General features: G+C 42.2%; 1 protein-coding gene across 1 annotated transcript in view; it reads right to left on the reverse strand.

Annotated features, from left to right (window-relative positions):
• The window catches only part of LOC122812280 (venom factor-like), a 2,973,268-nt gene that overhangs the window by 959,979 nt on the left and 1,998,458 nt on the right, over positions 1-14,831 (reverse strand). The window contains exon 21 of the mRNA XM_044084681.1: positions 3,930-4,142. Coding sequence (XP_043940616.1) covers positions 3,930-4,142 — 213 coding nt within the window. The remainder of the gene's footprint in view (positions 1-3,929; positions 4,143-14,831) is intronic.

Consider the following 14,831-nt stretch of genomic DNA (forward strand, 5'->3'; position numbering starts at 1 on the left):
ATGAACCAGTTGTCTAGGTATGGAAACTCACGGAATCCTTGCAGTCTGAAGTGAGCTGCTACTACTGCCATGCATTTGGTGAACAGCCTGGGGGCTGTGGTGAGACCAAGGGGCAGGGCTCTGAACTGATAATGACTGGCTCCTAGCCGGAAGTGCAGGAATCTTCTGGAACACTTGTTCATTTTTATGTGATAATATGTATCCTGAAGATCTACTGAAAACATCCAATCATATTTTCCTAAGAACGGAAGTATAGACTGAACCATAACCATCCAGCATTTGGTTTGTTGAACTGACTTGTTCAACACACTGAAATCCAAAATCGGTCTCCAGTCCCTTGTTTTCTTTGTCACTAAAAAGAATATTGAGCAAACTTCGGATCCTATTTGGTCTGCTGGGACTGCATGGATGACTCTTTTGTTAAGCAGTTTTTGAATTTCTAAGACTGATGCATCCCTGAGATGCGGTGGAACATCTGGGACTCTTTTTGGTTGTCTGGGTCATTTTGAAAATGGAATGTTGTAACCTTTGGTTATAATTCTCTGCACCCATTGTTATATTTAGCCAGGCAGATACTTGCAGGGATAATCTTCCCTCAACTGCCTCCAGAGGATGGCAATCAGGCCTCCCTTCAGGAGCACTGATATGAGTTACCAGGGAAGGAATCCCTGGAACCCTGATTTTACGGGCCACCTCTGCCTCATGCATGGCATCTTCCATTATAACTTCTCCCTCTGCTCCTGGTCATGTCTTAATTAATTGAGTCCTGGAAAGGTCTTTGGGATTTTGTGAACCAAAAATTCCCACTCCTCTGGCTTCTGAAGTCAAACTATGGAGAAGTGGAAAACCATATGCCCACAGCAGATCGGGTCTTTCCATCCTTCTCACATATGGCGAGAGTCTCTCTGACTCTGGGATCAAAAAAGGATGTTCTGTCAAAAGAAGCACTGACAAAAGAAGAATTGCTCCACAAACTCACATAAATGCATCTAAGTGTGTCTCCTCGTGGCTATGCCAGAACCCGCTTCCCTAGATGTCCCTTCAGCTATGTGTGCAATGAGCTTCATGGATGAATTAGATATCGACTTAAGGGTTGCCAGCTGGGAAGCTACTTCATCCTGCACTCCCTCAGCTATGGCTCCTGTCAGAGTATCTACTAGCTCCTTTATCAAATCCTGTTGGAGTCTTGTAAAATACACCATTAAGTTCAAGGACCTGAGTGCAAAGGTCGATGATGCATATATGCACTTCCTGAATCTATCTATCATCCTACAATCTTTGTCAGGAGGATGGATAGTAGAACTCTCATCAGCAAGTTCCTTTTTGGTGGATGCTGCAGCCACCATGGCATCTACTGATATCCCTTTAGCTCAATATTGATGATCCTCCAGAGCTGATAAAATGTGGTCTGGTCTGTTGGGGATTGGCTCAATGGAATCAGGTATCTTCCAAGCCTGCTGCACAATCAATTTAATTAGATCATCAGCAGGTGGAGAGATTTAAGTGGTAGATGGTCGGGCACTGGAAGTATGCAGGTATACCGATTCCTTCAAAGAAGGCTGATGAGACGCCCAGCCACCCCTCTCTTTCAGGATTTCTAATATGTCTCCAAATGAGACATCTTCTGGGGTTGACCTTGGGGAACCTTCCCCTTCATCGAAATCAGTATCTTCTGTGTAAGACTCCTCCAGGAGTCTAAGTACTTCCTCTTGCACTTCTTCAGGAACACCTACAAGGTGAGATGGGACAGGGAGGTGTCTGAAGAGGACGTAACTATAGTGGATGAATCCTGAGATTTCTGTGCCTGCTGTCCCAGGGCAGAGGCTGGAGGTAGCACTGGCTGAGGGTATGGGCAGAAAGCTGGCCCAACGACAGTGGTACCAGTTGTGAACCTGCAGCGGACAAGGCCCTCTCCACTGAATGGACAGCAGTCACCCCATAGAGTGATGGGAGCCTGGAACCGAGCTAGACTCCCTAGGAACTGTTGTCCCCCCCTGCCCTGAAGAAGCCACCTCCAAGCTGAAGCCAGAGTTGATCTCATGCATGCCAATGCCTCAAGGAGCATGGATGGCTCAAAAAAATAAAATGAAGTGGAACCACGCTCCCTGGAACTGACAGCGAAGCTTTGACCCTGAGAGATCTCCGGACCTGATAGAACCAAAAAAGCTCAGGGTAGTTATTGGTGCCAGAGATAATCTTATCGGCACCGATTCAGTAGGAACCTGGACTGTCAGAACCAGGAATGCTGAAGGCTCAGTTGGAGTCAGAGGAGGAACAAAGACAGGTGAAGAGACAGATAAAGTTCCACAGCCAGGGAGGCTAGGAACCAACACAGTAGTTAACCCACTCACTGCCAGCAGCTGGCCCACCAGCCTCAAAACATCAGACTCCATGAGGCTCTTGGTGGAATGGACTGAAGAGACTGACGAGGATTGGGGTTTCTCCAAGAAGGGGCTTGGAGGTCAGTCTGGAAAAGGGTCTATTGATGGAGAGTATCTTGTTTGATGCCTGTCTTCAAATGAAAACTCTTTCAGTTAAGAAACAGATGGAGCCAAGGAGTGAAGAACCACTAAAATGGATTAGTCCATAACTGTAGTAGGTGCCAAAATAGTCGGTGCAGATACCGCACTGATGGCACCGAGGGTTGAAGCAAGTTGCTAGTAGGTTCCGCAGAAACTGTGGGAACCAGGGACATTTTGCTTCTTTTAATTGATGGGGCCGACAAGACTGTCAGAACCGACTGGCTCCTCTTCTTTGATCCATCATGTTAGATGTAGAGGAAAAAGAACGGGAGCTAATGTCAGTTTTAGACTTGGTAGACAAAGATATGGCCTCTTTGAAGCTAGATTTAAAAAGGCCCTTTAAAATCAGCTTAGTTTTTCTTTCCACAAGGGCCCAGTGACTGAAGCTGTGACAAATAGCACAGTCTTTTTGAAGGTGCACCAGGCTCAAGCAGTAGGCACATAAACAGTGCCTGTCAGAATTTGGCAATTTCCAATCGCAGTTCTGGCATCTCTTGAAGCCAGAAGTACCCTTAGCCTTCTTTGCCATGTCAGAAGAAACACAAACATGCAAACACACAGACTGAAAGAAGGGAAGGGAAGATAAGTTTTAAGTTTTTTTTTTTTAACATGGTTAGCAAGAAGGAAACCTACCAACAATGGTACAGAAGGTTTACTGTAATGGCAATAAGAAAGACTGACAGAATAAAAATACCAGCAATGGTACTAAAGGTTTACCGTAAAGGTAAAAAGGGAGAGGAACTACCAACGATGGTATTTCAAAGAAAACACTACACGTGTTAAAGGAAGGCATGTATAGAGGAGTTGGGTAAGCAAAATATAAGTATATAGATAAGGAATATTTAACAAAGGTTTTGAAAGAAAGAACATTTACAGTTTGTTTTAATGAAAAAAGTTTGCTCGAGAACAGCAGCAAACAAGATCTGAGGTAATCCTGTGAGAAGCATTGTAAGTAAAGCTAAGCTTGAGAGTTTTTGGAAGGAGCGAGCTGGAATAATGGCTGAGTCAGTTCCAAGATACAGAACCAAACCCACAGTCAAGGATTAAGTCAAGAGTAAAACATCAGATCAAATGTTCCAGAAGATGATCTTTGTCAATCACTGCATCCTAAAAATAAATATCTTAGTTGATGACTGACCAAGTTCTTATGCCCAATGGTCCTTGCAAGCTTTCTTAAGCTTTCTTTTACAATTTTGATATCTAATTTCATTGCAAAGGGTGAGCAACAGTTGAGATGTATTATTTTAAATGTTAAGGAATAAACCAGAAGACTAACTCTAGCTGGTACTAGGAGCTGGCTATGTTTAGTTAATAGTTGACAATGGTACAAAATCTAGATGGTTTATGTTAAATATGAACAGAAACAACAACATACTAGAAAGGCAGGAATTTTATGCTTGTACTTACCACCACTTGCAATTGTTTCCTTATGCCATCACGAATGAGTAAGAAAGGAACAACAGCACCCACTTCAACGTTAATGTTTCCTACTATTAGTGGCACAACGATAAAGGATACTGAAGCAGAGGAAGCTGCAGGAACTTCAACAGATTGCTGGTAATTCTTCCTAGGTTTCGAAAGGCTGCATAAGTGTTGATGATACAGCAATACAACATTGACCTACAAAGGATGGAAATTCAAGGTTAAAAATAAGATAAATAATCTGAGTGAATATTCTAGCAATATTTACCTAGTAGAAAATAAACACTAACGCTGCTCTTCATTTTTCATTTTGGGGCAGGAAGACACTACAAGTAATACATTTAGTATCTTATTTGTTTATTTTTAGAGGTATTCATAAACAAGTACTTTGGTAAGGTTTAAAAATCCTACCTTTATTATTGTCCTCTCTTTTACGCCTGTTTACTTTCACTAATACCACAATGCCAGAAACATGCATTTCATTAAAGCAAGATCTGCTGTGTCGTAATAATCCAGGGAGATCAAAGTGTTTTGGTCAAACAAGGCTTTGATTTTCAGATAAGTAAAGGTTACTGTTTTAGGCTGAAATTTATAATTTCTTCTTTTAAAGTTCATTAATGCAAAGGAAGTAAACAATTAGCTCTGTGTTATAAAAGTGACCATGAATTTTCATATAAAATGGAAAGTTTGAAGGAATGCTTGGGATAAATATATCCAGTAGGATGTACAAGGGCTTTTGCATATTTGTTCTTGACTTATTCCACTCTTGATTTTTTAATTGTTTCTTAGCATTCCAAGCCAGTAAAATTATTTGATTCCATATTTGTGAATTTTGCTACAGATTTTCTTTCATCTGAAATCGTTTATATTGTACTACATAATAAATTCTTTTCAGAAGGTTTCATTTTAGCGTACACAACAGTACAACTATTTGTGGGCAGCACAGTGGCATCAGAGGGAGTGATGTCACTCCAGTTCAGTTCATGGCCGGAATGGGAGTGCCTTCTGTGTACAGTCTACATGTCCTTCCAGTGTTTGTGTGTGTTTTCTCCAGGTGCTCCTGTGTCATTCCATATTCTAAAGTTATGCAGTAATTGTACTGGGGACTCTGAATTATCCACAGGTGTGAGAAAGTGCACAAGTAATACAGAAGAAAGACCTGGCAATCTAACTCCCTTTCTACCTTTGCCTTGAAAACTCCACTGACAGCAGTGGTTGTCCGCTGGGCCACTCAAAGATTTGGCTGCAACTCATAAGAAAATGAGCTAGCAGCAACCATTTCTGCCCTGCTGTCATAAATAGCCATTTACTTTGAAGATCTTCCTCTATGTTAAATGTTACCACACATTAGAGGCAACTGGAACAGTACTTTCTGGCATAGAATGAATACAACGTCAAGTCTTAAATTCTGTGACAGAAGTATTGCATCTCTGCAGCAAAAATTAGAAATTTCTTTTTTACCTGTTAGAGTCTCTGTAACTATTTGTAAAATAGAAAATTATGTGTATCACTGTTATGACTTACTGTGATTATTTTCTTACAAATCAATGCCTGTCTGAATTCCAAATTGCTAAGACTGTAAACCAGATGAGTTATTTCACGTTTCTTTATCCAAATCAGGTAAACTGCGATTATTTAGTCACTTATTTTAACATTTATTAATTGAAATGTTTACACCTAAGTACTGACACAAAAAATAATGAAAATAGAAGACAGTTGTTTGAAAAATAAGTAAAATAACAAACTTAATGACCTGTAAGAATTAAAATCTGAGTAAACAACAACACTGATTATAGTCACTGGTGTATACTCAAACAAATGCCTAAGTACACGTGTAGCTAAGAAATCTTCTAAAATAGGCTTCAGAATTACAGGCCCATTGGAAGAAAGATAGTTGTGTCAGTAAATTTACCCTAAGAGTAGATGTTTGAAAAGATCACTGTTGTAGTGGCATACAGTTATATAGGATGTATCCTACCAAGGATCAGACGTCTGGACAGTATACAAAAGCTTTTGGGTGCCTTCCACATGCATCTTACATCTAAGGATGCTCAAGGATGTGCTGATATAAAATGAGTAAGAGTGCCAACATTCAGAACATTCTTGCCTCTCTAGGAAAGAGAGGATGCAATATGGAAGCAACCTGAACTGGTTGCCAATTTGGATATTTCTGTGCTAGGAAAAAAATGGGACAGGAGGAAAAAGGGACCCCCAGCCAAAATATCACCAAAAAGAAAAAAAGAAAGAAAAACAAAAATAATATAGGGAAAATGGAGGGAGGGTTGCAGTACTGCAACAGTGATCACTTTGAACATCTACTGTTATGGTACGTTTACTTACAGAAGTGTATTATGCTCATCATTAGATCACTGTTGTAGTAGCATAAAGCTATATGGGATGAGTGCCAAAGTCCAGACAGCCAAAGAGAAGGACTGAGGGTCACAGTCTAGCAGCTTCTACTGAACTGAATTAGGAAAAGGCATCCTGTTCTGGACCTGCATACAGACAATCTTAGAATGCACGGTGATGGTGTCTACAGGTACTAAGGTAGCAGCCTCTAGTATGGATCTAGACCTCAGCTTTTAGAAAATGCCTTAGACTTTGCGATTGCTCTTGTAAAGTAAGCTTTATCCGTCTAAGTTAAGAACTTACCATGGTCTGAGTAACAAAAATGAATGGAAATGAATACCCATTTAGAAACTGTTTTGACACTGGATTCCTTTTTCTTTCCATCAAAAGAAGTGAAGTGCTGGTCTGAAGCACTAAAGTATTTTATTTTGTAACTGTAGTATCTGAGTTGTCTATGGACATCCAGAGTATGCAGCATTCTCTTTCCTCTGTTTTTTTTAACTCCTTTATTAGATTATCACTTAAGGCACATATGCACATATACACTAACAGAAAAGAAAACAAACCATATTAACATTTCTTTTCTTTTCCATTTTACATGTGCTACACATCACATATCTGTGCTTTATAACTATCACCAGTCCAACAATACATAATTTGCTTAATTCCTGCTTCCATTAAACCTCACTCCTCCTCCTGAATATTATTCTGCATTAATTGTTCCCACAATTTTAAATTATTTCTATGGAATTTGTTCTTTCCTTTTTCTAAAGACCCATCTTTTGGTTATTTTATTTCGTTCATAATACTCAGTGTTTCAGATACAGTTGGTTTAGACTTTGATTTCCATTTTCCAGAAATTCCTCTTTTGTCAGCCAACAAAATTAAAACTTAACAAAGCCTTATTATGTCCAGGCAATTGAGATCCTGCATACCAACTCAAAAGAATAACTTTCTCAGTTACAGCCATTTGCTCACCCAGTATTTCTGAGTGAGTAGGTTTTAGGGAATTTTTAAAATCTGCCAACAAATTACACTCCCATATAACATATTTCCAGTTACTTCTTTCTTCCCCATCACACCTCCAATATTTGCTAGCTACCTAAAGAAAAATTCTTTGAAGTCTGTCTGGGTTATAAAATACCTATGCAAACACTACCAAGCAAAAATCCTACACTTGGGAGCCATACATATGTCCTCACATCGTTCCCTTGAAAATTGCATCTGATGTTGTTAATCTTCATTCATTCATTACTGATGGATTCAGAATGGATCCTTGGTTCAGACTCGGCCACTGCACCAAGCTCATGCCAGCCAAAAAACTCTCATGCTAAGATTACCCACAGTGCCTCTCTCCCCATTACCTCAGATCTCGTTTGCCACGTACTGGTCAGCATGTGTCAGTTTTTTCACTCTAAGTGGTTTTTGCTTGTTGATAAAACTATGTATTGTTGTTGAACCTTTATCATTTGTAGATAAATGCCTCTCGCTGTCCCTTATCTGGTAAATTCCCTCGTTCTTCCTCCTCCTTTACCATTTTTTCAGGTATTTCTTCCTACCATCATTAGTAGCTCCCACCGTTACCCTCTGTGGTAGTCTTTGGATACAATTGTTGATACCCTTTTCTTCACCTTTCTCTCTCTCTCTCTTTATATATATTAAAAAAAAAAGTGTGTGTGTGTTTTGACTGCTATATTGTTATGATTTTTGTAGGTTTTTGATATTGTGGTTTTGCAGGCGTAGTGGCCTTGTTTTTGTGTGGTTATGGCAGACAAGAAAGGGATCACTGGGTTTAAAGCTTGCGACCAGTGTGCCCATAAAATGCCGAATTCGGACACACATTCCTCGTGTGCATATTGCTTGAATGTGCCTCATCTGACTGTTCAACCACCTTGTAATATTTGTGTGGGCTTTAGTACCTATACTCTGAATGAGCGAAACAATAAACTTATTCTTAAAGGACTACTCAAATCTCCTTTCTCGGAGGCTCTTTCTGCATTGAACGGTTCTCTCCCCCTCCCAGAAAAGATCATAAGAAGAGGAGCCATTCAGTTCCGTCTTCTCCAAAAGATCTGGAATCTAAGTCTTCAGAACCTAGACCTAAATTGCCAAAATTGTCTTCAGTTCCCTCGGTTCCAGGGCTCAAAACCCTTTCTTCAGTGCCGACGGTGGAACTGATCCTTATTATGACTACTAAATTACCTCCAACTACATCAGCACCGGGACTTGAGTCTTCTACTTCGATGCCTACTACTGAACTGAAGTCTGATAAAACCTTTTTGGTAGCAATTACCTCGGCTCTGATTACCATGGTACTGACCATAACTACACCTGTCCAGATTCCCCCTTTGACCCAAACAATAGTCTCCTATCCTGGTCACTTCACCCCTCCTACTGCATTTTCTACAGGTCCATCGACCTCAGTGTCAAAGGGAGAGCCCATACCATGGACCAGATACTCCCTGTCGATGGATCCATTCTCAGGACAGCCATATAGTCTTTTCTTGGAATGTCCAGACTCCCCATCAGGGATATCCACCAGATCTTCCAGGAGCCTATCAGAACTAGATGTGGTCAGACTTGTGGATCAACTCTTGACAGCTAGGGTGTTGTCTTCTCTTAGTAAACCCTCTATCCCATTTGGAGCAGAGGAGTTCTCTCCACAGACTCCATCTTATACTCCTCTTTCAAACTCTCTGGGTCTGAAGCCCTTGGCTCTGATGCCTTTCCCCATTCCAGACGTCACGGTTCCAGTGGCATCCTCGTCTGTAGCACCGATGATCCCCCTATGGATGTTGACTCGTTTGGAGCCGATCTATCCTCATGGTCATGACTGGCCCATTGACACCGAGGGTCCTAGCCTGGTGCCAATTTTTTCTACTGCACCATGTGCTAGGGCCACAATGACTGTGGTGGCACCAAGTCCCCTCATGATTCCTCTCCTGGCGGCAGGTCTGTTGGAGAGGGATGTGACCCCGGTTCTGAGGCTGTCCCTCTTGGTTCCAGGCTCACATCCATCTTCAGGCAGGCCTGGTTTTCAGGCAATGGAAAGGGCACTGACCTCTGCAGACACTCAGCTGACCCACAAGCATCAGAACACCACATGTACATTCCTCCTAGACCTCAGTTGACACAATCTGCCATTCCAGGGCACCGGGTATGGGAGCCGCAAGATAACTTTGAACAGGGCATCCTCTCTCTCGAGTCTTTCTCAGAAGCTCCCACTGAGGAGGTTTAGAGGAAGACAACGTGCAAGAGGAAGTACATAGACTCCTAGGAAGAGTCTCTCATGGAAGACATGGACTATGATTAAGGGGAAGTGTCCGCAAAATCTCCTCCTGAAGATGTCTCCTTTGGAGACATCCTTGAAATTTTGAAACAGGAGTCTGTGTTCTTGCAGGCCTTCCATGCCTGGCCCTCTACTACCTTGGTGACACCGTCTGCTGATGAGCTCATCAGGTGCATCGTGCAGCGTGCCTGGAAAAAGCATGAATCCATTGAGCCTATCCCCAGAGACCAGATAAATTCTTATGTCCCCCAAAGATAGCCCTCATTGGTCTAAAGGCTTGCCTGTAGACCCTATGGTGGTGGCGGCGGCAACAAAGAAACAGCTCATCAAGGACAGCCACACTGTTCATTCCCTGAAAAAGGAGTCCCAGGTATTGGACAGACTAGGGAAGCAGACGTTCACCTTTTCGACCTTTACCATTTGGTTTTTGAATTATCTGTCATATTTCACTAGGAGATCTCATTATGGAGCTCTCTGGAACACTAGCAGGAGCTGTATCTGACAAGGTCTGGGATAACGTGGCCTCACAGCTCGGAACCTTAGAGTCTATCTCTAACTCGTCCATGAGGTTGGTCTCCCATGTAACTGAAGGGGTGGCTAGATCGGCGGGTGCAGGCATTGTCATGAGACATCATGCCTGGATGCACCTCTGTGACTTCACAGACCCTTTCAAGGCTTCCTTCCTCGATGCTCCAGTTGAGCCTTCCTCCCTTTTTGGATCCAATGTGAAAGACACGCTAACCAGGTGTGAGCAGGATGGTAAGACCCTGTCTGCTATAGGTGTCTGTTTTTCCAATCTTCAGCGATACTTCTCTAGGAATCAAAGGAGTTGGAAAATGTGGCACAAGAAGTCCTAGGGTCCTTTCCATGACACACGTGGTGAACATACCTCACGGGGTAGAGGGGATAACTCTTCCAGAAGACGCCCCTTTTGGGGCAGGGGGGTTCCATGTAATCATGGATCCAGAGATTCTTTCTCTGGCTAGCCCTGCCAGCGCTCCTGAAGAGCGGCCTGATTGCTTTCCTCTGGAAGCAGTCGAGGGATGTTTCTCACATCCCCTTCAATCTTCACCCCAAATCTCCAAAACATATCCCTGACGTTCCACCCGGTCAAAGGGAATCTGCAGCTCAAAAGGTTCTAAAGCTGCTTCAAAAAAGAGTCATCCAAATAGTCCCACCAGACCAGATAGGATCCGGGATCTACTCAAGGTTATTTTTAGTGCCAAAAAAAGACAGGGGACTGGAGACCCATTTTTGGATCTTAATATCTTATCAAGTTTGTCAAGCAGACAAAGTTCCAGATGGTCATGGTTCAGTCTATCTTTCCTGTCCTGGAAAAAGATGATTGGATGTGCTCTATAGATCTTTGGGATGCATATTACCACATAAAGATGGACAAGCGATCCAGAAGATTCCTCCTCTTCCTACTGGGAGCAAATCACTACCAGTATCACACACTGCCCTTTGGCCTCTCTACAGCCTCTGAGTGTTTACCAAATGCATGGCAGTGGTAGCAGCTCATCTGAGACTGCAGGAATTCTGGGTGTTTCCATACTTAGACGATTGGCTCCTCACTGCTCCCACCAAGTGTCTACTGATAATGGCATGACAGTAGCCTCTACTACAGGCACAGCAGTTAGGGATTTCTATAAATATGGAGATGAGTCAGCTGACCCCGGCCCAGTCCTTGGAATTTATAGGGGCAACGCTGAACACACTATCTTGCTCAGTCTCCCTACCTCAGCACAGATTGGAAAGACTTGTTTCTCAGATCCGAGTGATACTCCCTTGAGACAAGGTGTCTGCTCGGGCAGTCCTTCAAATCTTGGGGTCAATGGCTTCAACAATAACAATTGTCCCGCTAGCAAGACTACATATGAGAATACTTCAGTGACTTCTATTAACACAATGGTCTATGTTAACTCACCCATTATCTTTTCAAATTCGTTTAACAAAACTATTCAAGAAGGACTTACTTTGGTGGATGCAGCCAGACATATCTCTATGGAGGCAACATTTTTTTCCCCTGCAACTCAAGGCCACAGTGACCACGGACACTTCCCTGACCAGTTGGGGGGGGGCATTTTCAGGGAGAGATGGTCCAAGGCACCTGGTCATCAGCAGAGGCCAATTTGCATATCAATGTCCTGGAACGAAGGGTGGTCCTTCTACCATTGCAAGCATTCCATCAGACCCTCCCGTCAGGGACTGTTGTTATTTAGGCAGACAACATGTTAGTGATCTGGTACATGAACAAACAAGGGGGAACCAAATTCTATCCTCTGAGCCGTGAAGTCATGAGAATTTGGCAATGGGCGATAGCTTCCAACTGCTTTCTAATAGCAATGCACATTCCCAGAGATTCCAACGTGATTGCAGACAAATTGAGCAGGTGGATTCTCCTACCTCACAAGTGGTCCCTCAGTCCTGCAGTGGCGTCAATGATATTCGATTGCTGGGGCCAGCCTTGCTGCAACTTGTTTGCCTCATGCATAAATCACAAATGCAGAAGCTACTTTGCTCTAATCCCCCCGTCAGGGGGAACTCCCAAGGGACACGATTGGCCCACAGAACTGCTGTATGCCTTTCCCCCGATACAATTGATCCTGCATTTCTTGAAGAAAGCAATTTGGTTGAGAAACAAAGTAATCCTCATTGCTCCTTATAGGCCTCAACAAGTTTGGTTTCCCTTCCTATGGCCTCATCTAGTATGCAAACCATGGATTCTGGATCCAACTCTGGAATTACTGTTACACCCTCAAGGTCTACTCTACCGGATCCTCTCCAGCCTCAAGCTGATGACTTGGTTTCTCCACTTCCAATAATTACCAGGCAAAAGAATCTTTCCTCACCTGACGTGACATTCATCTGGCTTCTCATAAGCCCTCCATCAGAAAATTGTATTGTTATAAATGAAAGACATTTGGTTTATGGGCTCGTGATAATAACATAGATCCTGGTTCAGCTGCAGTTCCTGATGTACTCCAATATCTGTCCAGCCTATTACAATTTGGAATAGCAGCTTCTAAGATTCAGGTTCACCTGGCTGCTATTTCTAATTTTCACGATGGCTTCGGGGATGCCTCCTTGATTTCTCATTGCCTCTGCAAAACCTTTCTGAAAGGGGTTTCACACATCAGGCCCCCCATTAGAGAACCTATTAAACCTTGGAATCTCACCCTCATGTTGCAGGCACTAACTAAAGCTTCTTTTGAACCTGCAGCCAATTGTGACATGAAATTTCTCTTGTGGAAGTCTCTTTTTCTGGTGGCTATTACTTTAGCAAGAAGGATATCTGAACTTCAGGCCTTATGTGTCAAACATCCCAACTTAATTTTTCACAGAGTATCGCTTTGGACTAATCCTTCCTTTCTGCCCAAAGTAATTTCAGAGTTAACCATGAACCAGACCATCGACTTACCAGTGTTTTTCCCTAATTTTTCAAATAAAGAGGAGTACTGTGTCCACTTACTGGATGTACACAGACAGTTACAGTTCTACCTGGACAGAAGAACAAAAAAAAATTCCCAAATAACATTTTATCTCTTATTCTGGGCCTAAAATAGGAGAGTCAGTTTTCAAGATTACCTTGTCGAAATGGTTAAGAGATACCATATGTTTTGTCTACCATCATAGTAAATTGCCCCAGTAAATTAGAGTGCATTCAACCAGATCTATGGCAACCTCAGTGGCCTTTCACTCTAGAGCTACCATGGATGCTATTTGTGCAGCAGCAACGTGGGGCTCTCCACATACCTTTATTAATCATTACAAATTGGATTTGGTCTCCAGGGGGAGAGCTGCCTTTGGCTCAGTGGTACTCAGGAATATTTTTCCATAGGGCCTCCCAGGAAACTAGGTAGCTAGGGACTCTGTCCCATCAGTAAGGAATGAATAAAGATTAACAACATCAGACTGAGAAGTTATGTCTTACCATAACTTTCTATCTGTGTTGTTCATCTTCATTCATTCATTACGTCCCTCCCACCATCCCCCTCCAGTAGGCTCCTGGAGGTTTTTGGATATGGTTCTTTATCTGGTTTAGGGTATTCTGAGCAGAAAAAGCCTCCACTTTTACGTTCTTGTGCAAACTCAATCTGAGGTAATGGGAGAGAGGCACTATGGGTAATCTTAGCATGAGAGTTTTTGGCTGACGTGAGCTTGGTGCAGTGGCCGAGTTGGAACTGAGGATCAGTTCCAAACCAATCAGTAATGAATGAATGAAGATGAACAACACAGATGGAACGTTATGGTAAGACATAACTTCTTTTTTTCTAGTCTCTCTTCCCAATCTTTTATGACCTCCTCTGATTGATTCCAATAGTTATCATGTAATGTTTTATATGCCTTACTAACTGTCCCTTTTTAACATCAGGTTCCATTATAGATTCAACTAAAAATTCTACAAGAACAGTTTGGACTTTGACTTAGGATTCCCCTATCCTTTTATCTTTGCCTGTACTCTAATATCAGTCCCTGATAGGGAAGGCAGTCTTCTTGGCCTCATCCCATTCTATTACCTTTCCCTCTCTATCTATTTGCTTCCAGTACCTTGGTTCCTTTCCAGATTTCTCCAGTAGATTCCAGCCCCCTCTTGTCTATTTTCTATACCCCCACTTATAGTCTCTAATACATAGCTCTTGTGGTCTTAGAATACATTTTGCACCTTTATCGATATAATATTCTGTATGGTTGTTATTATTCTCCTTAAGAATTTGAATCTAAAGTCCCATTGTTTCCTTATTTCTTGAATTCTCCCTGCTTCATCATCAAAAACTGTTTTCTGTATTAAGAACCTCAAGTCAACCAGGTTAGCTGGTTCAAATGGAGCAAGTGTTAACTTCTCTAACAGAAAATTAAGATCCCAAGGAGGAGTCAACAGTTTTTTGGACACATCTTATGCAAACCCCTTTAAAAAACATTTTGACATGAGGCTGCATTGAAAGATGAGAAGCCATGGGCAGCCATGCTGAAATGACTGATAAATGAACCTTGATAAGAAAGACCATAGGATAGTAACTTAATATTGCAGACCCATAGAACAACTAGCCCTGAATGGGTGATAGTTATGTTGTTGGCACCAACTATAAAACCCTTTTAATTTCCTAATATATGATTTAATAGCAGCAGGCTTCCATGCCTCCATTAGTACCTGCTTTATGTCTTCAGTAAACAGATGCCTAAAAATAATTATGACCCTATCATCCAGGCAGTCAATTGAAGTTGATTGATGTGAGGGAGTATCAAAC

The sequence above is a fragment of the Protopterus annectens genome, chromosome 9.part0, assembly GCF_019279795.1.
Source record: "Protopterus annectens isolate FY-2018-M chromosome 9.part0, PAN1.0, whole genome shotgun sequence".
In the NCBI taxonomy this organism is placed as follows: domain Eukaryota; kingdom Metazoa; phylum Chordata; order Ceratodontiformes; family Protopteridae; genus Protopterus; species Protopterus annectens.